The sequence below is a fragment of the Colias croceus genome, chromosome 1 (assembly GCF_905220415.1).
Source record: "Colias croceus chromosome 1, ilColCroc2.1".
Classification (NCBI taxonomy): domain Eukaryota; kingdom Metazoa; phylum Arthropoda; class Insecta; order Lepidoptera; family Pieridae; genus Colias; species Colias croceus.
In genome coordinates, this window is record NC_059537.1 from 12,457,335 (window position 1) to 12,481,573 (window position 24,239).

The 24,239-nt window shown below is 33.6% G+C and overlaps 3 protein-coding genes across 3 annotated transcripts; all 3 read right to left on the minus strand.

Annotated features, from left to right (window-relative positions):
• Positions 1-205: 205 nt before the first annotated feature.
• On the minus strand, positions 206-12,571 carry LOC123693776 (probable peroxisomal acyl-coenzyme A oxidase 1). Its single transcript, XM_045638991.1, has 12 exons — positions 11,792-12,571; positions 8,502-8,661; positions 5,997-6,165; positions 5,537-5,660; positions 4,944-5,349; positions 4,441-4,603; positions 2,932-3,122; positions 2,473-2,622; positions 2,255-2,360; positions 1,626-1,778; positions 1,226-1,342; positions 206-814 (listed from the first exon to the last, which is right to left on the minus strand). Exons 1-12 carry the CDS (start codon positions 11,907-11,909, stop codon positions 671-673), a joined length of 2,001 nt encoding a protein of 666 aa, XP_045494947.1. The 5' UTR covers positions 11,910-12,571; the 3' UTR covers positions 206-670.
• A 566-nt stretch (positions 12,572-13,137) lies between these two features.
• On the minus strand, positions 13,138-17,406 carry LOC123693785. Its single transcript, XM_045639002.1, has 3 exons — positions 17,100-17,406; positions 16,158-16,252; positions 13,138-13,972 (listed from the first exon to the last, which is right to left on the minus strand). The coding sequence occupies exons 1-3, from the start codon at positions 17,335-17,337 to the stop codon at positions 13,529-13,531; spliced, it is 777 nt and encodes a 258-aa protein (XP_045494958.1). The 5' UTR covers positions 17,338-17,406; the 3' UTR covers positions 13,138-13,528.
• Positions 17,407-19,501: 2,095 nt separating this feature from the next.
• On the minus strand, positions 19,502-23,610 carry LOC123694787 (60S ribosomal protein L19). The gene is made up of 5 exons (XM_045640357.1): positions 23,510-23,610; positions 23,209-23,315; positions 22,912-23,075; positions 20,723-20,913; positions 19,502-19,676 (listed from the first exon to the last, which is right to left on the minus strand). Exons 1-5 carry the CDS (start codon positions 23,512-23,514, stop codon positions 19,541-19,543), a joined length of 603 nt encoding a protein of 200 aa, XP_045496313.1. The 5' UTR covers positions 23,515-23,610; the 3' UTR covers positions 19,502-19,540.
• Between the last annotated feature and the right edge of the window lie 629 nt (positions 23,611-24,239).

The window sequence follows — 24,239 nt, forward strand, 5'->3', positions numbered from 1 at the left end:
ATATATTTATGTTGCCTTGTGTCGGTTCGTATCACCTCCAACTGAGAAATCTACGGGATATCAAATAAAATGTATATATTTTCACTTTTTACAATAAATTTAAGTTCAAAATTTCGTAACTTATTTATATTCAATTTTTTTAATTTAAAGTAATTTAAATGCAAAAGTTATAAGACGAATAATAAAAAAAAAACTGCAAATCATATTCATATTCCACCATATTTAATTGTATAAAAAATATACTTAACTGTAGTTTAGATTTACACTTAGGTCACATTTATACATTTAAGCACCATTAAAAATATATATTTAAAAAAAAGTTAAAATTTAACATATAGTATGATAATATGCTAAATAGTTATTTAGCATTACATAAAAATACAAATATATAATAGTGTATTAAATAAAGACTTCAGAGAAATATCAGTCACTTTAAAGAAAAACATTTTAAAAAAACATTTATATCATTTTTGGTTTTAGATTTTTGGATATAACTACCTATAAGTTAAAATTTATAATGGGACGCAATTCTATAAAATTATTAAGTACTTTTCTGTACAATAAAATAAGAAAAAATAACTTTTATTTCCCGACCATCCATTTGAATCAATTCTTTATTGTCACAACTTATACTTCTAGTTTTTACAGATTTTCTTTTTTCTTAATTACATCATAACTTCCCTTGCATGAAGGGTTTTAAGTATTTTTGGAAGGTACTGTTCACAGGCTGAGCGTTCAGAGGTGATTTTAAAGCTTCCTCCATGAGGCGTTCGTAAACTCTTCCGTCGTAAGCACCTAGAGTTGATTGTAGCATCTGAAAAGTGTAAATCATTTTGATATAGCAGAGAAAGACATTTTTTTTTCAGCAAAAAATGTTTTGAAGCTCTTTCACCGTATTTTGTGCGCCTTACTTCTTTTACATTAGGTAGGTACTCAAGATCAGAAAAAATGTTTCAATAACTGATGATATCGACAATATTTACTTATTAGGAGGTTATTTTTAAAGGAACACTTAGTTAGCAAGAACTCCGTAATACGACTCAATACTATTACAATAAGATCAGAAATTATAAAAATCCAATCAATTTTTTCATCATCCAATAAAATAAAAAAAAAACAAAGCAAACTAACATCCAATCCAAGCTTTAAATAAAATTTAAAGTTTTTCCCGTTCTTTAAAACAATTAAATGCAAGTTTTAAAAACATCCAATAATCTATACTTACATCATCTCTAATATCGAAAGCGTCAACAAGGCCAACTGCGTTCGGTCGCAACTTTAGCAGTATCTCTTCATACCACTCTGCTAGCTTTTTAATATCTGTATCACCTATTGATACACTCTGAAAGAAAAAAACGTACATTACAATTACAAAAATTACTGTCTCTATTATATTTTCTTTCATTTCGTTGTCACTAGATTTGAAATTATAGATATTGAATCATTATTATTATCAACATCAACAATACAATCATGTTCATAATAATCATAATCACTACCAGAAACCCATAGTTTTTGCAATTGGATACGAATAAAAAATTATTCATTTAGTCACAAAAACTTTTTAAAAAACATAAAATTCGATTTTTTTTAAGTTTTACAGGTAGAAAAAAAATATGCCATACCTGTAGTAAATCTCCAATTTTCTCCAAAGCCCAATAAGCAGCATACAATTCGACCAACTGCTGCATAACTACCCTCAACTCTGGTGAAAGAGTCGGTGCCACTTTATTTATTTCCTCGTAAAATGTGGACAGGATTATTACTCGACAATGGGCCTGAGAATGAAGATTTAATCATTAATAATTTGTATTCATGAAAAAATTTATGCCGAAAGGACAAAAAACAAAAACAGTTTTCTTTCCTAATGCAGCAATTGTGATATTGAAATTATTTTTTTCATTTGTCTATGATCCAAATAATAAGGAACATTAAATTTAACTTAAAAGCTAAGCTAGAATTTACTGTATCATTGTTTTGATCACAGGCCTAGGCGCCCCACAATATATTCAAGTTTTTTAAGTGTGTGTGGCAGGCGTTGTGTATTTAAAGAACAATTGTTAATATTAACAGTAGACTTTACGTTTACAGTGTCGTATGGTGGTAACCATTTTGTATAATTTAGCTGTAAAACTTTTAGAAAACTCTTTTTATCGTATCTAGCTATTCATTATTTATAAATATACTCATATAAATAATGCTATTTTGCCAGGAATTTTTAATAAAAAGTTCTTAAAAAGTTAATACCACATACCTCTGCAGCCGCTACCAACTGTATCGATGTCATATTCCATGCATCTTCTAACGGAATTCCAGAGGAAATTCTTTTCTGCATGTTCTCTACGCTAGAAGATATTTTCCTGTAATAAAAATATTTTTAATTAAGTAGTAAAAATAAAGGTGCTTATTCAGGTAGCACCTTTTATTTTGTTTACTATGTAGTAGAAGCAAAGAAAAAAAATCAGATCTTACCGCATAGCAACAATTTGGAAACCCTTGATGATGCACTCCACTGAATTCTCCCATTTTTCATAAAACCCTCTCGCTCGTGTGGTCTTCAAATATTCTACGGTTGGCGTTAGTTTCACGCTATCTACACCTTGCCAAGTTTTCACTAAGAACCTATAAGAAAAAGTAAACAATTTCTTTGAGTACAAAACCTAAAAAATGTAATGTAAGTTTCGCTGTTTTGTGGCCTATCCTATTAAGTTATAGTTTTTCTTTTATTTTCATTATTTAGATGAAAAATAAAAGATTAGATTTCATCTCGAGATAAATTTAATTGTTTCGCAATTTCATTCGTTCATATGTTCGTGCATTCGTTCGTTCATTCATTCACTCACACACTCACTCACCACTCAGTCACTCACTCATTCACTCACTCACTCATGCACTCTCCACTCAGTCACTCACTCATTCACTCACACTCACCGCGCGGTCTGCAGCAGCAACACGGTGTTCTCGCCTTCGTACGTGCAGGCGGCGGTCACCAGCCCGTACGTGAGCGGCAGGTTCGAGGAGTGCATGTAGCCGTGGCCGCCGCAAGCGAGCCGGCAGCGCTCTACGTACGCGGCTGTGTCTGCTGTACTAACGGCTTTGAGGCAACACGCTAGTGCGTGCAGCTGGAAGGAATGTATAAAGTTTTCGTTCAAATATGGGATGAAAATAATTTAAAGTTTGCTCAATATGTTTTAAAGAAACACGCAGACAAATTGTAAAAGTGTCAATTGGTAGTATGACTTTGGATGATAATAAGATTACGCAAATCTATACATATAATAAATCTGTAGAAGGGTCAATTCTGTACATTGAAAATATTGAAAAAATAAATACCAGGGGGTGTTACTGGATCGATACCAAACCCAAATATGTGATTAAACAAATTTTTGTCTGTCTGTCTGTCTGTCTGTCTGTCTGTATGTGAAGACATCACGTGAAAACTAACGGTTCGATTTCGATGAAACTTATTATAATTATACCTTATTATCCTGGGCGTAAAATAGGATACTTTTTATCCTGGAAAAATACGTAGAAAAAAATTAATCTTAATTTTTCAGTTTTATCCATAGACGTTGTTCTGTAGAACCGCGAACACACGTTGCGTATTATTATAGGCCTAGCCGCATTTGGGTCCAAATTCCAATAGATATTTATAAGAGTTACTCAAAATGGAGAAATAAACCATCCACGCGAAGACCGACATCCGCGCGGACGGAGTCGCGGGCGAAAGCTAGTGATAACATAAAAATAACGAAACATGAATAACGTTACTTTACAATAATATCGGTGATGTTTGAAGATTCGATCGTGCTTTGTGAATAAGATTTCTGCCCCGCAATTTAATAAATTTCAAACTAGTTCTAGTTTCAAAATAAACACTTTTCGAATTCGAAAAATTCAGACAAAAATTTAATATTTTACACCGTATGCGGAATATTACAAGCCAATAACTGCGTTAAAAAACAACCGACCTCAAACTTGCACTTGCAACATTTACAAATACAGACAAAAATGCTCATAAAATAAAAACTACTGGGCCCATCCGAATAAAATTTTTATGGAACCAATTCGACACTATCCCGCATCGAACAAAAAAAGAATTACGTAAATCGGTTCAGAAACCTCGGAGTAATCGGTGTACATACATAAAAAAAAATGTTGTTTGTAAAGTAGGTTTACGATCGAGATATTTACGTGATAACGTCTTATGATGAGATGAGACGCTCGAGATGAGACGGGAGATCGGTCCGTCTCTCTCTCGTTATACCTGCGATCGCGCTCGTGAGGTTTTGGTGTGACACAAGTTTCTGAACATGTCATCCGACTAAAACGATTTTAAAGACGTTATCACGTCAAAAAAACATACCGATCGAATTGATAACCTCCTCCTTTTTTTTGAAGTCGGTTAAAAACAGACCCAATCACACTTAAATTACTAACTTCAGGCAATCTATCCAAGTTCCCGCCGCCAAGTTCTTCAGTGACTGCATAGAACGTTTCCCATAATTTATTTCCCGTGATCCTGAGAGCGTGACACGCAGCTATTGAGATGAATAACTTGTGTTGTTGTGTCACGTAGTCCATGATCTGGCATTCGGGCTGCCTGTAATATTGTTAAAATATATTTGAGTATATTGCAAGAAATGAAGCAAAATTATTGCTAGAAGCAAAGTAAAGCATGCTTTGAATAGGTTGATAAATGAATTTTTCAGTTGAAGATGAAGTTAACGTATGTGCAAAACCAATATAAATTTTAGTTCACCATTCTCCGAAGTGATTTTAAAAACATATAGGCATAAGTACAATGACTCTTAAATAATTCAGTAATTTTCTATAAACTATGCCTAAATATTAAGTAATGCATATTCATTCATGACTCGTACAAAAAGGTATTTTTGTTAGCGAAGAAGAAAAGGATACGAACAAAATCAACAAAAACTTACCCTTCTTTCAACTGACACTGCCGTCTAACAGCTGAATATCTCACAGCAATAGTAGCAGCCTTTGACAAATAGTTGACCATATCAAACACTATAACAACTCTAACGAAAACCATTGCTCCATAATTCAATTTACTATTCTTCGATTTCACGTATGTTCCATCTTCCAAAACTTGCACGTGCTTCATGAGCATTTGATTCCTAGGTATCCTGACATTATCTAAACCTAGGAAGCCATTATTAACTGCGTTTAATCCTAGTTTAGCTCCGATGTCTCCGATTTTTATTCCAGGCAAAGGCTGGTGTGTTTCTTCGTCTCTCAACTGAACGATGAACGAATGTATCCCGTGACATTGGCCTTTGGTATATAGTTGTGCTACGACTATGCAGTAATTGGCTGTATGTCCCACTGCAATGATAAACGGTTCTTATGTTATATAATAATTATATCCAAATAATATTATAAATAGGTAATTTTTTTTCGTTTGCAGTTTCCAGGCAGTGTGCATAGCAGCAACTAAATTTCCTAATAAGGTACTCATTTTCAGATTTTAAAACATACATCGTAAAATACTATAAAATTAATAAATACTTACACCCTCCAGGCCACCATTTGTAAGAAGTAAGGGTGGGAGTGTTCAACACGAATTCTTGGGTATTTGGATCATAGGTCGCTGTGGTCTCCAATCCCCGGATGAATGTGCCATGTCCCAACTCGGTCTAAAAATAATAAAGATTTTATGGCCCAACTCAGTCTAAAAACTTTTTTTACTTATGGAAAATGGAAATTATAAACTTTTTAATGGATTTTATTTTTTACCGTGATTTATTTTTCATTATTTTGTACGTAATTATCATAATATGAGACTAATTAACTTCAGTATAATAGATTAAATAGATATCCATAATTATTACACTGATAAAAGGCAAACATACGAGTAGCTTTCTATCCCCTATCGATATTTTATCTCTGTGAGTCTTCTGCATCACATCAACAAGTAAATTCTTGTTAAGTTATAATAAAAAAGATTGTGTGGTAATTTAATTTTAACTCACTTGAGCATAGCTCCCGACAATACTACAATTCCACGCTCTCGGCAGCCACTGAGCTTGCTGCTCCTCATTGCCTTGATTGAGAATGGCCGGCATGAACATAATATAATGTAAACCTAGAGGAGACCCATCGCGGGTTGTGGAAGATCCCAGTAATCCTGATACAACATCCCTGGGAAAGGAGATGCTTTGGATTAGAGAGGAGAATTTATACCATGAAAACTATTTGGTGGAACTGGATTTAAAAAAGAAAAAGAAATCAAATTTAGAATGCACTTAACAGAATTGATTAAAAAAGCAAAATTCTTAACAGAATTGATTAAAAAAGAAAAATGTATCGTAGTTTTGAAGATTTTTGGTGAAAAAGAGAGGCATAATTAAAAATATATATATACATAGATATGATTAATGTCTATAATAACTCTGATAATGTCTAACATCAAATAATGATTAATATCATTTATTGAAATTATTTTTTCTTTGAATACCCTAATTGTGATAGTATACGGATGTAATACATTTTATATTTAAATGATACTACCTACACTTTACGATTACGGTTCATTGTACGAGGTGAATGTCTAAATATAGGTTACGATTACAACTGTATAATGTATATTGGCTCCAAAAGAAAATATTGTATGAAATAAATGAAAACAGTTTTGACTTTGTATTTGAATATTAATTATTATTTATACATACTGAAATAGGTACATATTATAATACACTAGCTGTCCGCTCCTGTTGGTCTTAGCGTGATAATATATAGCCTATATTACTCGTGGACAATGTAGCTTTCGAATGGTGAAAGAATTTTTAAAATAGGTCCAGTAGTTTATGAGTTTATTCATTACAATCAAACAAACAAACAAAGTTTTCCTCTTTATAATATTAGTGTAGATTAAGTTAATATAAGGCTAGGTACTTGCGATTTTTACTCGTGTAATTCCCAGAAAATGTATGCATACTATGTGCTTATCCAAACATAATCTAACTAACTATGTACATATATCTGTGACCAATTTTAACATCCCTCAAATCGGTAATAATAACAAAAAAAATGCAGTCAGTCAGTCTGTTGTTACGGGTTCGATCGCGCCTAGTAATTTTTTTTTATTCTTTAAAAATTCACAAAAAATACAAACAAACATAATTTTTGTACATATATAATTAACAATTTTAAATATATGTACATCAAACACACACGTTGTTGTGCCTAAACAATCCTTGTTAATGACCTTTTAAACTTTAGCCAGTCATGTGATGAATATATTACAATAATAAAGTTAATAAAATAGCTAACTTATATAATATTATACATACATGTAAGCATTAGATGTGACAGAGTGCCAAGTCTGTATTTTAGCTTTATCTGTGACCAAGTATTTGTTTTTAATGTAACAAAGTACCTGGGTTTGGGGTCGATGAACGACTAAGTAGCCGGGTACATACCCAGATTTGTACATACGAATCTGGGCAAATACTTAAACCTTGATACTTAGAGCATTAAACCAAGTAATGCTCTAAGCCTTGATATGCCAAGGCCATGCCCAATAAAATAACAATTTATATTATTTTGTCACAGACTGCGTATGTTTATTAAAATAACCAACGTTTATACATTTATTTAAATTTCCTTCCCACGAATAAAATTATATTATTCGTAAATCGTAGACTATTTCAATAAAATTACAATAGCGTTTTTATATTTTTGCGACACGTTTCCTTGACCAATTTCGCAATGCACCTACAGCTACGTCTTTTGACTAATTTAATCTATACAGACTATACTAATATTATAAAGCTGAAGAGTTTGTTTGTTTGTTTGAACGCGCTAATCTCGGGACCTACTGGTCCGATTTGAAAAATTCTTTCGGTGTTAGATAGCCCATTTATAGAGGAAGGTTATAGGCTATAGGTATATCATCACGCTACGGCCAACAGGAGTGGAGCTACGGGGGTGAAACCGCGCGGAGCAGCTGGTTATGAATATAATAAGCTTCCTATATTATAATCACTAGAATACTTGTTACTTAAGAATAAAGATAAAAAAATGATATAATCTCTATGATTAAGACTTAATTAATTAATTAATAATAATTACTTAGTAATTGAAGAATATGCCTGATGCCTAACGGGTGCAAAATTATCATAAATTTCTGCAATCACGCTTTCATTATCATTCATAGATATAACTAGCTTATCATCGATCATTTCGTTCAATCGTTCATCATTCGATGCTGGAAATAACATTTTTAAATGAAAATAAATTTCATGAAAAGTTTCAATTGATTAATCATTTATTCATTACGAATATATTTAAAATAATGAACAGTGTTGAATAATTAATAGAATTTATGTACAAATTTTTCTTTATATAGGTATATATAGTTATTATTTGCGTTCTCTTCGAAAAACTCTCCCATCATGTTCTCCCAACCTAACCAAATGAAATATCTATTATCTTTAATAACCCATATAAGGCTAGCGAATAAAGTACAATTTTACCTGTAGTTTGTTACCGAAGTTTTCCCCTCTTCCTGCATTTTTCGTACTAGCCCAAATAGTACGACGGAATTTCTGACTGCATTCTCGTATTTTTCTTTGTGACTCAAATATTCCTCAGGTACGGGGGACAGTTCTGTGTTTCTACTGGTTAAGACGTCTTCTGTAATAAGTAACAAATCTTTTGAGATGCCGTCCAAAAATATTACTATCATAAACGCGGAAGTTTTTAAGAATGTAGGTAGTTAATTTATTTATTTTTCATTTCAGAACAAAAAAACATATACTTAAGTTGTATAATGACAAATTGTAAAACAGTTTGATGGCAGATGTAGCTCCATTTTACATCATCTTATAAATATACATCTTTCTTATGCAATTTACTTACACTACACTTTAATCAAATGAGTCGATACTATATCAAACTCCGGTAAGTCCATTCTAACAGAAATGTGGGAATCGAGGTATTTTTAATAACTTAAAAAAACAATATGTTTGGACCTTTATAATTATTTATGACGGATATAATATAATACATTTGAATTATTTTTACGAAGAAAAAGAAATGTATTAGGTACTTGATGATTATGCCACAAAATTAGATTTAAATCTGGACTTACAGGCGTTTGATATGTACCAGCAAAACTTACCGGGTTTTGATAAACATCGTCTTGGACTTACAGGAATTTGAAAAATATCTAATGGACTTACAGGGATTTGATAGAACACAGTTTTGGGACGTACTGAGGTGGTGGAAATGGGTAGATAGTTCATCGCGTTGTAAGTATAGGACATTAAAATAAAATATGTAAATTAAAAGATACAAATTATTATTATTATTAACCTTTATCATCCAACTGCTGGGCAAAGAGAGAGGTCAATAAATCAAAACGGTTGAAAAAATCTCAGTACGGCCCTGGGCTTCATGGCTGGGAATAACTACTGTGCGTGTGCTGTGCGTCTAGTTACATTTATCTTTTAGCTGTTTTCTGAGCCTTGTCTGTTTTAGCTTTTGGTATTGTTTTTTTCCTTGCTTTGTCTAGAACCACCACCTCTATAGTAAAACTGTTTTCTTCCATCATTTATCAATTAAAACGATATATAAGCATTGGTCACACGTGTTAGCTTCAACAAAATTGAGAGAAATGGCAGCCATATTAGTGCCATACTGCGCTGTGATTGGTCGAAATGGACTTACCTGAGTTTGATAAACCACTGACGACGGACATACCGGATATTTTTGAAAAAAAATAATTACTTTAAACCTTATTTTAATAGAGATACGATAGACTTACCTAAATTTGAAAAGTAGAAACTGGTTTAGTTTTACAATTCAAAATTGGCGCCATTGTTATCTCAATTTTGGCGGGGAGTGGACTTACCGGAGTTTGATATGTATCGACTCAAATTAAGTAAGGATATATATTTTTGATACTTTTTCAGCGAATACTGCAGAACAGATTTTGATGATACTTGCCAGTGATGTAGCTTATAAGCCAGAATAACAGATGCTATAGAAATTCATGCTTTCATGTAGGTACTTATATAACCTATAGGCTATACTTTCGAATTAGTGAATTAATTTTCCTGAATATTTCCTTACTTTGCTTTAACTTGTAATGAGAAAACTGGAAAACGTACTTGGGAAGCTGTATATAGACGTATTACCTAACCCTCAACAACCTGCGTTTGTTTTTCATTCCAAGCAAATTATGATAATCCTTGACACCTTATAATTTAAATAATCTTAGAAGTTATCGCAAAATAAAATCTCGAAACAAAAAAAGAACGTGCGAAATAGTCTAGTAGTAGTTTATTATTATAACTATAAATTAATATAGATATGTTTAAACAGGCTGGATTTTTTATGTATCCACACTACATTATATTTTTTCAATAAAAAACGTGCAACAATGCGCAATTTTCTCACCCTTATGAACTAAACTAGTGGAAATATCCTAAATCCTAATTGTTAATTTATTTAAACAATAATGGAATGTTTCCTTTGAGCAATTTTTTGAAGTGAAACTTCTTTATCGGGGTTGGAAAAAAATTTAGTGTAACATTTTTTCGTTACGCGTGACATTTTTCCGTTACGCGCCATCTTTTTCTTATCCCTACCACGCGTGATTCGACGTATTTCTGTAAAGTTGCATAAGTATAAGTAGTAAATTATTTTTTGAAAAATAAGGTCATAAAGAAGTTTCACTTCTTACGTGTGTACTCTAGTACACGCACACATTTTTTTTTTACAGTGGTTAAGTACATACTGTCACTCCAGGTTACATTACAAAATTCCACCCTGCATAGTTTTGTAGTACTTACCTAATAGGATATTGTTAGATTAATTACCCATTATTGTATGTTTATTCTTACTATACAGTTTACAGGTATGTAGGTACTACATATTATGTGTGCAGACATGTATGATCCATTCTCACACAAAAACGGCTAAACTGATTTTGATGTAAAAATAGAATTAACTTCTTATTATTAAATGTACATTTGACTTTGAGCTCGGTTTTCGAATTGGCGACATGACAGAAATTAATTGTTATTACCTAATATGTACGTAACTAACTAAGTAGGTACTTCCTTACATTTTTTGTGTGAAAGTTGGCGAATATTTTTTGTGAGAAACATTTTAAAGTCTAAAATTTCCATTAATAACGCCGATTTAACTTACGGATTAGAATGATAATTTAAAGAAATAATAAATACTCAAAACCTGATCATCAAGCCAAACGAAGGAAATACTTTTTTTGTCCACTAATTTGAAAAAGGAAAAACCCAACTCTAATTGCTTAGTTTAGAAGTTGTTTTCTGTTGTTGCTTTTGATATCGCATCGAAACTTGACACAAGAGAGTAAGTACCTAACTATTCAAATATGGGTACAAGATACAAATGCAAAAAATATATTTTGATAGGTTTTTCCCAATTTACTAATTCTATAGTGCTGTTCGTATAACAGCGAAACTAATATTAGTTTATTATCTTTAATAATATTATAGGTAGTGTATAGGTAAGTATGTAGTTATTATATTTATGAATATATGTTACTTTACATTTGGAATTTAAATGTAGGTAATTTAACACATTAAATTTTCATAAATTTTCTTTTTAGGTATAGGTACGTAAACAAACAAGAAAAAAGATCAAAACTTTCTTTAAATTATTCATTCAAATCAATTTATTTACAAACATACATATCCACAAAACATAGGTGATTGGACGCATAACAACAAAAGTAGAGCATCTCTAATCTATTACTGTCCCTGTTTTTTTTATTTACCTCTCTCCTTCCGCTCAGCAGTTTTATCTGTCCCGCCGTCAATGAAAGTTGTCAATTCTGCAACATTGAATGTGCATTTATTCCGTTCCCGTTGTAAATCCGGATTCACTTTTGCCATTGTGGCACACGCACACCGTTCTTATTCTAGACCACAACTGAACGATAATACAAGTTTGACGTTCGCCGAGCGTGAATTGATGTTGCTCATCGGGTCAGCGGCAATCAGCTGAAGTATGTGACTGGTTTATGTAGCCCACTTGTACTACTAGGGGTTTATTTGAGCAGGGTTTTACATGTTAATAAAGCTAGGCTTTTACCCTAAATCCGAATTTATATTACGAATCAAGTGTTATAAATAAAAAATAACATATGCAGCACTTCTGAAACTTATTTCGTTAAAATAGAAAGTAGTGGTGAAATACAATATACTTAGTTGTATCTTTGTACATTATGGTTCCGTCAGCTTATAAATTTGATTTTGCAATGCAAAATATTTGCAACGTTCATTTATGAATAGAATATATTGTCTAGAAAGAAACGACCCTGGTAGATTCGGAATAAGTAAACCGTATTTGCAGATGAAAATACTGATTCTTACTGACTCCTGCGCGACAAAAATAGCAAAAATTGCGCATGACACGAAACTTTCACTATTGTTATGAAATTATTAATTAATGCTTGCGACAATCACGCATATACTCAGTTGCTCAATTTTAAAAATTAATAATTAATATTATAAAGCTGAAGAGTTTTGTTTGTTTGAACGCGATAATCTCAGGAACTACTGGTCCGATTTGAATTATTTCTATGTTGGATAGCCCATTTATAGAGGGCCCATTATTATTTTATACATTATATAGGCTATAAATCATCACGCTAAGACTAACAGGAGCGGAGCAATTCAGGTAAAACCGCGGGACACAGCCTGCCTTAAATAATTATTTATTTAAAAGAAAAAGAGAATAATGAAGCTGAAAGATTTTTATACGTAATACGTATTGAAAATGGAAATGCACATCCATATTCTATCTGTGTAATATATCGTACTAGAACAGGGTAGGTACCTATTTCAAGATGATGTTTTAATTATTAAAAATTAATTATAACGTAGGTAGTTATGTAGTTAAAAATAATTAATATTTCTGTATTTCAGAGCCACTATGGAGAAAATGCTTCAAGGGAGCCTATACCAGTGGATTATTTTAGTAATTTTTGCCATATTGTAATTCTTATTAATTATTGCCACATAATGTGTAGCTTCTTCAAGTATGTTGTATGTTCCAGGATGACAGATTGAGAAAGAACTTTAATTTTATTAACGACTGTTAATAAAACTAAATAACCTGTTAAGTTATTCGTTAACTTATTATTATAAGGCATCTTTGATTCTCTGTATTTATCTTTTGAGGTACTTGCAACCTTAAATCATAGTAAATATTTTTCTTTGCACTATATAATGAATAATTAGCAACTGATGACTCCGGTCTCCGGTGATGTATGAGATTCAGGTATATGAACTTGAATGGCATAGCTGTTCTGAGGTATGTGCTTGTGTCTCCGTTTCAAATAATGTTGATGTTCTGAATGGCACCTCATAACAACTTAAAATTGATTGCGAATTTTTTTCATGTCTTTGCGAGGCAACTGGAGGTTTATCAATACAGATGGTCCGGGAGAATCTGTTAACCGTAGTTTGTTAACCGTCAGTCTACGACGGAAACTCAAAAATTCAGGTTGCTAACCGTCAGTCGTAGACTCGTTCGTTCGTTTAGATGGCAAGCAGTCGGTCCTCACTAAACTGCTTCTTTTTCTAGCATTTGAAACATATTTGAACACAATATTATCAATTTCGTTCATTAAAACATGTCTATCATCAGTATCCAATGTTTTCATTTTTTGAGCAAGTAACTGGCCATACAAATCACACTCGTTTGTTTCTTCTTCATTTTCTTTACATCTATTTATAATAACGGAAAAAGCTTCATCCATCTGTTTTTTTGCAATCAACAAATCATGCACACCACGTTGCCTCGTTGGAGCGGAAAAATGTTCAGGTTCACTTCGACTATTCGATTCCCATGACAGAGACCTTTTAATATTTGATACACGCGAAAGAGGACGCTCTAAATTTGAATCTTCCAAATTTTCTTCATGAGAAAAGTGATTTTCATCTGGGCTTGCCTGTAAATAAAAAAATAATATTGAATTGTTGTATATTATTTGTTTCAGTTTCCGATATCTTCAAGTGATTGGTTAGTAAAAGCAGCAGGTAACAATAGATTATTTCCGCACTGTATAGGTGCGTTAGATGGCAAACATGTTGTACTAGAGTCACCTGTACACAGTGGATCTGATTTTTATAACTACAATAATAGTTTTAGTATTGTCCTATTAACATTATAGACCAGGGTAGAAGCCTTTAAAAATAATTAAAAGTGAAAAAAAATCGCAGTAGGATGAAACCCATTAGAAAAGGAGGAAAATATGAAAAAAAGTAAGGAAAAATAAATTACGGTCCATCCGAGTTCGGGAAGTGGGAGGCGGAGAGCTTTTAAGAAAAAAAAAATGGTCTCTCGATTTCCGACAAAACTCCAAGTCCTACCGTAAAAAGTTCAATGGCAATGTTGTAGGTAATAAAAAGATCTAAGTACAACTTTTGTATTAACAATTTTTTCACATAACCTCAAAATTTATGTGAAAAATTCAAAAAACCAAGTTTTTGGTTTTCTATTTTTATTTACTTCAAAATTTATTTATTTTTTCTAAGAAATATGGTTTGGAAAATACTAGTTTCGGATTTTGCACACACAACAACATGCCCTACATACATTCAATATACAGGGTAAAATTTAAAACATGTGAAAAACTTATAGGGGTGAAAAGTATATGAACAATATGCAACAGCAGATGTTTTCATTTATTTTGGCCCCATAGAAAAGGTTGTTCGTATACGTGCATTGACCCCTATAAGATTCTCACATGTTTTCGATTTCACATTTGTTTTTAATATTAGCGAAGGTTTAGTTTTATCATACTTTTTCTTTTTTTTTTCTTGCAGTTACCGAATACACCGGAAAAATGGAAAGAAGTCAGCGCTGAGTTTATGAACATCTGGAACCTTCCCAGCGTCATTGGTGCATTGGATGGTAATCGAATTTTTTTAACTACAAAGAGTTTTTTAGTATTGTTATGTTGGCCCTAGTAGATGCCTCCTACAATTTTCTGTTTGTCGACGTTGGGACTCAAGGCAGAATTTCCGATGGTGGTGTTTTTAATGATTCATTACTGAAGGAAAAAATTGACAAAGAATCATTGAATCTCCCATCTCCATAACAACTGGACGGGACCAATTAATTATGTTATTCCATATCACTTTGTAGCAGATACTGCATTTCCTCTAAGCAACCAAATCATGAAGCTATGGAGGAAGGAAGGTGGAATTCTTCCATCGAAAAAGGGAGGATCCTCGACCAGTCAACTCGACTGGCCGGCCGTTAAGGCCCCAATGGATGATGTCGGAAAGTTGTATATGTTACAGTCAAAACCCTGAACCAGTCAATAACGTTATTGACCGGTAAAATCAGTTAATAAGGTTATTGACTAAGGGCGTCGGTTAATATCCTTATTAACTGATTTTATCTAATAAAATCGGTTAATAAGGATATTGACCGTTTCCCTTAGTCAATAACCTGAATTTATCAGATAAAATCAGTTAATAAGGATATTAACCGACGCCCTAAGTCAATAACCTTATTAACTGATTTTACCGGTCAATAACGTTATTGACTGGTTCAGGATTTTGACTGTAACATATATAGGCTCTGTAGCGAAAACATTTCGCTAGCGCGATTCAGAGCGAGGTATCGCTACAAAGCCTTATCCAGGCCAACATCCCAAAGGATCAACAAAACGTGTATTTAACTACAGATTATCGAGGGCTCGACGTATTGTAGAAAACGTTTTCGGTATTCTGGCCAGTATATTTCGAGTTCCGAGAAACCAATGCTACTTCAACCGGAAAAGGCACAATTGGTGGTGATGACTGTGTGCCTTCTTCATAATTTTTTTACGGAAAAGCCCAAATTCTGAAAATTTATATACCCCAGCCGGTACATTTCATACTGAGGTGGATGGGATAACAACACCTGGAAGATGGAGGCGGGATAATAGCGAAATGAATTCCTTATTGCCATTAACAGTCGTTGCTCGAAGATCACAATTAACAGCGCATACTATGAGAGATCAAATTGCTGACTATTGTGTTAATGTGGCAACGTTACCGTGGCAAAATGGGATGTACTAGATTTAATTGTATTTTTTCTGTAAGGAATAAGTGTTTTGTACCTTTAAAGATTATTGTACTTACGGTATTTAGTCTTCCAGCTCTAGGTTTATTTCTGTTAAGAAGAAATTTTAAATGTGCAAATGCAAACCAGGTTGGTTGATAAACATTGTCTGCACCTAGAAATGAAATAAAAATAATATTGAATGATAATAACTTTTAGTCGTAAAATAACCTGGCTTACTACATAGTGAAGTTACCCCAGGCATTTACCCAGGACTCCGCCAAGAGTGAATGAATTTCTAATTTCAAAATTTAGCTAATAATACCAAGAAGCTTGTATCTAATACACTGGAGATTGCACTATGAACGTTGACTTGTCACGGGAAAGTATGACCTTGAATGACGCCTGGTTGTTTTTTTGTCCCTTTCACACCTAACTTGGCAAGTTGGTGTGAAAGAGATGAAGGAACAACCAGGCGTCATTCAAGGTCATACCTTCCCGTGACAAGTCAACGTTCATAGTGCAATCTCCAGTGTATTAGATATAAGCTTCTTGAATAATACATATAAAAAAATATACTTACCTATTTATTAAAAAAAATTGTTATGTACTTGTCTTTTTTCAAAACGTCCTTTTTTCAAAGACACACTGGCAATTTCAATGTTAATGTCAATGTCACTGTCAGTTTTAATGTCTATTTCATTCACAAATTAAATTTTGAATTTCATTCAGTCTTAACGAAGTCCTGGGTTTGCATGTTTTTTTCTGTGGGGAAACCGGACTAACAGTGGCGAGTAAATAAGAAACCGTAACTATTCTAAAATAGCTATAATATAGAGCTACACTCGTCCCTTCTGATATATGTGATATATACCTATGTGATAAAGATGTGATATATGTGAATGTTTAATTATCGCCAATTATTTTTTTATTATTTAATACTATTTACGCCAAAACATTCCGGTCACTGTGATAATTACAAACATGCATTTAGACCAATTTAGACAGTAATATTTACTAACCTTGACCTGTTGTCTTGGATTTTGCTATCTTTTGTCTTTCTCGACGAAGTGCCGAAAGCAAGTAATCCAATTTTTTCTTTATTTCTTCTGACGGACGTTGCAATTCGGTCTCTAATTCATTCCAAGCATCTTTTTTCAATAATCTATTATAATAGTTGCGGTTCTGAGGGTTCCACAATATTTCTTTAAGTTTATATGCTTCAATCAATTGTATCACACTATCGTTATCCCAACTCATGATTACAAAAGCATCCACGCAGGAACTAGGTACCGGAGAAGTAGCGTGCCGTGCGGTCAACTGCACACACGAGAATGCAAACTTGTCTAAAGGTGGATCCACACTTGATTATTTTCGCGTATCACATGTCCGTCGCGTAGCATCGACGCGTATCATGTTTGCTAGTGTGGACGCAAAATGATCACGATCGTGATACACTTCGTATCATGATGCACCCCGATTGCTATTAACCGCGTATCTGATACGTGTCGTATAGGATACGCGTATCATGATCGGCAGAATGATCTAGTGTGGACGCATTTTGATACGGTGTCATGATATGGCTATGTCATTTGATACGTGATACGCTATCCATCTCGAGGCGGTTTTTCCCCGATCATCAAAAGCGATACGCAATGCCAACACATGATTAGACAAGTTTGCATTCCCGTGTGTGCGTGATTAGACAAGTTTGAATTTCCGTGTGTGTGTGAATCACGAGATCGATACGATGATCGGCGAGAGGATATGTGATCGAGATACAGTACCATAAGTGTGGACGTGGTTATTGGCCGAACCGTGGCTCACGCGATAAAAGGTACGGTATGGTCAAAATGGGCGTCCACACTTAGGATACGCATACTCGATACGATACGCCTGATACGGATACGATTACTTGATACGGACCCGGCTTTAAATAACATAGCCATATCATGACACCGTATCAAAATGCGTCCACATTAGATAATTCTGCCGATCATGATACGCGTATCCGATACGCGGTTAATAGCGATCGGGGTGTATCATGATACGAAGTGTATCACGATCGCGATCGTTTTGCGTCCACACTAGCAAACATGATACGCGTCGATGCTACGCGACGGAGATGTGATACGCGAAAATGATCAAGTGTGGACCCACCTTAATACAGTATCAAAATACGTCCATACGATCGATCGTGATACGCGTATCAGATACGAGGTGTATCATGATACACGGTTAGTGCGGATCGGGCCGTATCAGATACGGCGTGTATCATCAACGGGTATCATCTTGCGTCCAAACTAGCGATCATGATACGCGCCGAGGCCACGCAACGGAGATACGATACACCGAAATGCTACAAATGTGGACCCAGCTTTAAACCTCACTTTTTACATTTCCCTGCATTGCATTCGTTTTCATCTGTGGCATCAAGTGGCTATCCGCTATGTAAGCCCTTGATGCTCTGCCCATCCCGTCCGCGTCAGGGAGAATGGCGTATTCATAGATAGGGCCCATATAACTGTGGATGGCATCAAATGTAAACCGTGATGGTCGATAAATTTCTTCAGCACCAGATCCTGTTTTTGTAGAATCCTTTATTTTTTTCAAATATTCTCTGTATTGAGTCAATAGTTTCTTTTCTTTTTCAAGTCCTCGATGGTGCAAGGCATTGTCATTTTACTCCGTACCTCACTCCTACTTTATATTATGCCCAGGCGTCATTGACTAGATTTTTATTTTTATGCATTTTGTTTCGTGTTCCATATATGCGGTTCTCCTTCAAGTATTTCAATAAATTGAAGAAAGTCGTTACTCCAGTTCATTTTGCGTATAAGGTGCGGATTCATAGCACGCGTGCTATATGCAATATTATGCCAATTAATTTGATTGGTCGAAATCAAACGCAACCACAGCAACATATCATACTACACCTCTGTCACAGAATACATAATAGTAGCTAAACGCTACAGAACGGACACTCTCCGCCTCCCGCCAAAATTAAACACTTACCTCACCCCGCACGATCAGACATGTTATGGTACCCATTTCCCCGCAAGGACGATACCAACGACGTCTTTAGACGAAACGCAACGAAGATTGACAACATTAATCAAATTGACTTAAAGCAATTTTATTATTTTGGATTTGTGATTATCGTTTTTCGTAGAAAATGGTTAGATATTGTGCTGTTTACGGATGTATTTCATCAGAAAAACGCGAATTTTTTTTTACGCTAGTCACAAATGTGCCAACCATAAAGAGTTTACACACACATTTGCAGTCTCTACAGTGTGACTGTCAAAACTATAATTTTGTATGGAGTGTCCGGGGTGTGCCTCTGTGGAAAAGCACTCTAATAGTAAGGCTTTAGAATAACGAAAAAAGGACACTGAATTGGGTAAAAAGAAATAAAACAACATTTTGAGACCCAGGTTTTATTGGATCATTTTTTTACAAATTACTTCTTAGCGGTGACTGCGGCCTCGTCTTCCCGCGCAAAGGTCTGTAACAGCTCCTCCTTCTTGGCGGCAATACGTTCCTCGCGCCGTTTGCGCGCTTCCTTCACCTTGTTACGGCGAGCCTCGGCTTGGTCACTGGGCAAATAAATAAAAAAACGTTTTAATATCAATTAAGCAAAGTAAAGGTATTAAACGGCAAAATATAGTGCATTATATAAATGAGAAAGAGAATTTGATATTTTGCTTTATAGCATTCAAAAAAGAAATTTACATAGAATAAAAAAATCGATTAAGATACACATTGTTGATGAACATGAAGGAATGTTTAATAATTTCAATCAAAGATAAATTGGATAAGAAAAGTTGTGCGTATAGGGAATTCAGTGATTATGAATATTGATTCAGTAAAATACAAATGTGATTTATTTACAAGACAATACTTCGAGTTAAATAATCTTCAATAATACAAGGGTCTCAAAATTTACACAAAGGGGTAATGAATGTTGAAAATGCCTACAATGAGTGGTAAGATAGTACTATGAGTACATTTGTTAATAGGATAAGATTAGTTTCATTTGAGTGCTACTTCAACATTCATGTCATTAATCCCTATTATCCTACTAAACTACTACTACCTTATAATCTACAATTTCCTCTTTCTGAAACTGGCCTTGGATACTGATATAGGTTTAAAATAATGTCTGAATGAAAAAGATATTACTTTATCTATTTCCATATAACATTTGTAATTAAATGAAGCGACTTTCTGTTCACTGTCACATGTGAATAAATCTATAGAACTTGTACCAAACAAACTAGCTCTCTCTCAGTGTAATTGTTATGTTCAATTACATTTCATATTTCACTGCAATCGATGACTTTTTACTTCTTCTTAAATTACAAAAATATCTATAAAGATTTCAGTTCAACTTTTGTACAAAAAAACTAAAAATGTAATCCAATTTTGATATCTCATAATATAGCAAGCTAAGCTAGCTATCTTATCCATGATTGACATTTCTAATGTGAACAAGAACCTAGTCTATATTATTACTCAATAATCTCTTACTCAAACCAAGTCCTAGCTTCCGACATAAGTTAGTAGTCTGTGAACAACACAAATTAAATCCTTCCATCTAGTTAGTAGTCGATAAACAAAACATTATAAATATCCTGCTCACCTCAACATCTTACTCCTGGCCTTCTCTGCCTTCTTCCTGTGGATGTACTCCATCAGCACACGCTTGTTCTTGAACACATTACCCTTCGCCTTCATGTAGAGTGCGTGGTACAGATGCCTGTCAATCTTCTTGGCCGTTCTGTACTTGAGCAGCAGCTTACGGAGTACCCTTTGTCTTTGCACCCAGAGTTCCTGTAAGAGTGTGCATGTGCTGTATATGTGTAGGCAGGTGGCCGTTTCTAAACAATACCCATATTCAGCACTGAATAGGTATAACAACTACAAATTTGTATTTGTATCAAATATAAAACAAGAAAAATAATATTGAATGAAAAATTGTGAATATACAGGGTGTAATCGTTAAGTGTGCACAAGCGATTATTCCGTAACTATTGCAGATACCAAAAAACTTTAAACTGATATCGAAAGTACTTAACCTAATGAGTAAAATGGCCATAATAAATTTTTAAAAATAAAACGAGAAATATCCAAAAATGTTACATTAAACGCTCCCATACATTTTATTTCCCATACATTTTGTATTCATAGCAGATTTTCGAAGTGATGTCCTCATTGTGCAATACAATTAGGAGCTCTATTTACAGTTTCTAAATGAACTTCCCTCCAAATTTGCGAAGTAATTAAAGCAGAAAACCAAAAAAAGAAAGAAAAAGCTAAAATCTTTCATATTAAATGTACTAGGTTGATCCAAAAGTAATGATAATTGGGTATTTCCTGTGCACATAAAAATATAAAATAAATGTTTTTTGCTTGCTCATGTATTCACTAAGTAATCACAAAAAAATCATATCAACAGGCCACGTTTCCAATTATTTACATTAATTTGAATGTGAACCGTGCGTGCCAGAATGTTTTCCGACGAAAAGAAGAAACAACGATTCGACATGTAGAGGGTAAATTTCTAAATTTTTAATGATATCAGGATAATTTTTTGTCACGTTTTGTGATCATGGACGTTACCCGAGTTCACCATGTTTATGCTGAAACCAAAAAACAAACAATGTCCTGGATGCGAGCTTCCAAAGTGACGATGAAGAAATTCAAAGTGAAAATCAGTAGGTTAGATTAAAGCGGTAGTTTTTTGGGACGCTGAAGGAATAATTATGGTGGAATATTTTAAAAAGGTAGCCACTTTATTGGGCTCTTAGTAAACAGACCAAATTAAAAGATTGCGGTAGGTTAGTAAGAGAAAGAGACATGGCAAACTGCGGACCTGAACGCTGTTTCACCAAGACAACGACAACAGATCACAAAGCGTCAGTTGCGATGGCTGCCATTCAAAAATCGGCATTCCAAATGCTTGAACACCTACCCAATTTTTTAGATCTAGCTCCTATTTACTTTTATCTCTTTCCTCGGCACAAGAAACACTTTCTTAGCAATAAATTATTTTAAGACGACAGCGAAGTGATGGCCGCGTGGAGGGGTTTTTGTGGATGAAGTCAAAGTTTTTTTTTTAAGTTTAGGAAAAAAAATATTGAAGTATATTTTCTAGTTAGAAGACTATAAAGAGAAATACATAATTATTATAACTGTAATGACCTTGTTTAATATTGATTATCATTACTTTTGGATCAACCCATGTACATGGGAAATTCGTATCTCATACTAAATGTATGGGAGGGTTTCAAGCTAATTTTTTAGATATTTCTCGTTTTATTTTTAAAAATTTATTATGGCCATTTTACTCATTAGGTTTAATACTTTCGATATCAGTTTAAAGTTTTTTGATATCTATAATAGTTACGGAATAATCGCCTGTGCACACTTAACGATTACACCCTGTATAGACAGATTAAACGATGAATGCATTTTTGTATTAGTTTGGTGATTTATAAGATATCATTAGAATAAATCTATTAAGACAAACCTATTAAAGCAAGAAAATTAACAGAATTGAATTATAAAAAAATTCAAATACTATTGAATGGTTCATTGTTGATATTTACAAAGTAGCCAACCCAGCAAACATTCGTAATTTTTAACTAATTGTAATGAGAACTAAACTTATGCATATTTCCTGGTGTATAATGTTTACTACTTAAATGTTACTTTAGACATCTCATTTTATTTGTACTTGTCCAGTTTTAAACTCCTTTCAAGTTAATACACTCAGTAGGTAAATTTTCTTTTAATTACATTATTTTTGTTGATGATATAGGTACTTACTTTCTGTGGCATACGTGCATTAGCTGTACCTCTTCTTTTACCAAAACCACAGTGACGACCCTTTCTACGGGCCTCTGTGTTCTTGCGGACGCGAGCACGGGAGTGCACGGCTACGGGCTTCTTGATGACGAGACCATCCTTGATCATCTTACGGATGTTCTGTCCTATAATGTATTAATACTATCTTTAGTAAAACGGAGGAATCATATTGCAATTAGGTATGTGATTATTCGAAAAAATAAATAAATGAATTTTAGGTATGATGGTCGACGGTGCGTGCCCCAAAAGCATACTTACTAGAGTTGGTGTTGGCGATTTCATTGATCTCATTTGGATCTAACCACACCTTCTTTTTACCACATCGCATAACAGAGGCTGCAAGCCTCTTTTGTAATTTGAGGGAACTGAAATATAAGAAAATATTTTTGAGAACCACATGGTTGTACGACCGACAATGTTGACAATGTGAATATCTTGAAAATATACGATAAGACTTTGGAAAACAATAATATAGCGGTAAACGCGCACAATACACAATAAATATGAGTACTTTTTCGCAAAAAAATATAATTAAACTATAAAATAAGGCAAACCTAACCTCATCCTGATTCGGTGAGATCCAACGCACACAAGAAAGAAATATGGCGGTTATCGAATTTGGCAAGTCCGTTTTAAAGTTGCCATATATAAAAAATAAAAATAATATTTCTTCATAATTATTATATTCTAATAATTCTGTTCGAATAATTTCATTTTAATAACTATATAGCTCTATACTATTAGTATTTTCATTTTGTTTTTGACCGTAATAAAAATGACATATTTAAAATTATTTTTTTAAAGTAGGCAATATTTAAGGCATAGTGAAACAGATTCGTGCGAATCATGTGCGAATCGTGCGAATAGCAAGGCGAATAACGAGCACGCGTAATATACGTAGGTATATACAGTGAATTTTCTATCCGCAAAACACGAAATTATTGTAAACTGTTTACGAATGTGTATACAGTGGCCTGTATAACGTCACTCCTATAATAGATATTATGCACAGAATATTATGTATACAAATATGCTGTCGAGCGACGAACCAAAACAAAACACATTTGTGTAAATGCGATCAAAGCTTGTGCTTGGACTACAAGAGTATTTTAAGCTGTGGCGATCATCGTCATCAGCCTATTATGTTCCCACTGCTGGGACACTTCACGTTTTTTTACATTTCTTATTTTTTATAATTTAAGCTGTTTCATAGAGGATTGTACTTTGAAGATGATCCGTTATTTTTACATAAATGATTAGATGATGAAATGCGTTGTGATTTAATTGGT

Coding starts and splice junctions, on each gene's coding strand:
- LOC123693785 (XM_045639002.1), bottom strand. CDS start 17,337: ATGAGTTGGGATAACGATAGTGTGATACAATTGATTGAAGCATATAAA. Junction 16,253..17,099: donor ATCCAAGACAACAGGTCAAG/GTTAGTAAATAT, acceptor TTTCATTTCTAG/GTGCAGACAATGTTTATCAA. Junction 13,973..16,157: donor GAGCTGGAAGACTAAATACC/GTAAGTACAATA, acceptor TTTTATTTACAG/GCAAGCCCAGATGAAAATCA.
- LOC123694787 (XM_045640357.1), bottom strand. Junction 23,076..23,208: donor AATCGCCAACACCAACTCTA/GTAAGTATGCTT, acceptor AATACATTATAG/GACAGAACATCCGTAAGATG. Junction 20,914..22,911: donor ATGCACGTATGCCACAGAAA/GTAAGTACCTAT, acceptor ACACTCTTACAG/GAACTCTGGGTGCAAAGACA.
- LOC123693776 (XM_045638991.1), bottom strand. CDS start 11,909: ATGGCAAAAGTGAATCCGGATTTACAACGGGAACGGAATAAATGCACA. Junction 6,166..8,501: donor ACTTCGGTAACAAACTACAG/GTAAAATTGTAC, acceptor CTCCTTTCCCAG/GGATGTTGTATCAGGATTAC. Junction 2,623..2,931: donor TTGCTGCTGCAGACCGCGCG/GTGAGTGTGAGT, acceptor TTTTTCTTATAG/GTTCTTAGTGAAAACTTGGC.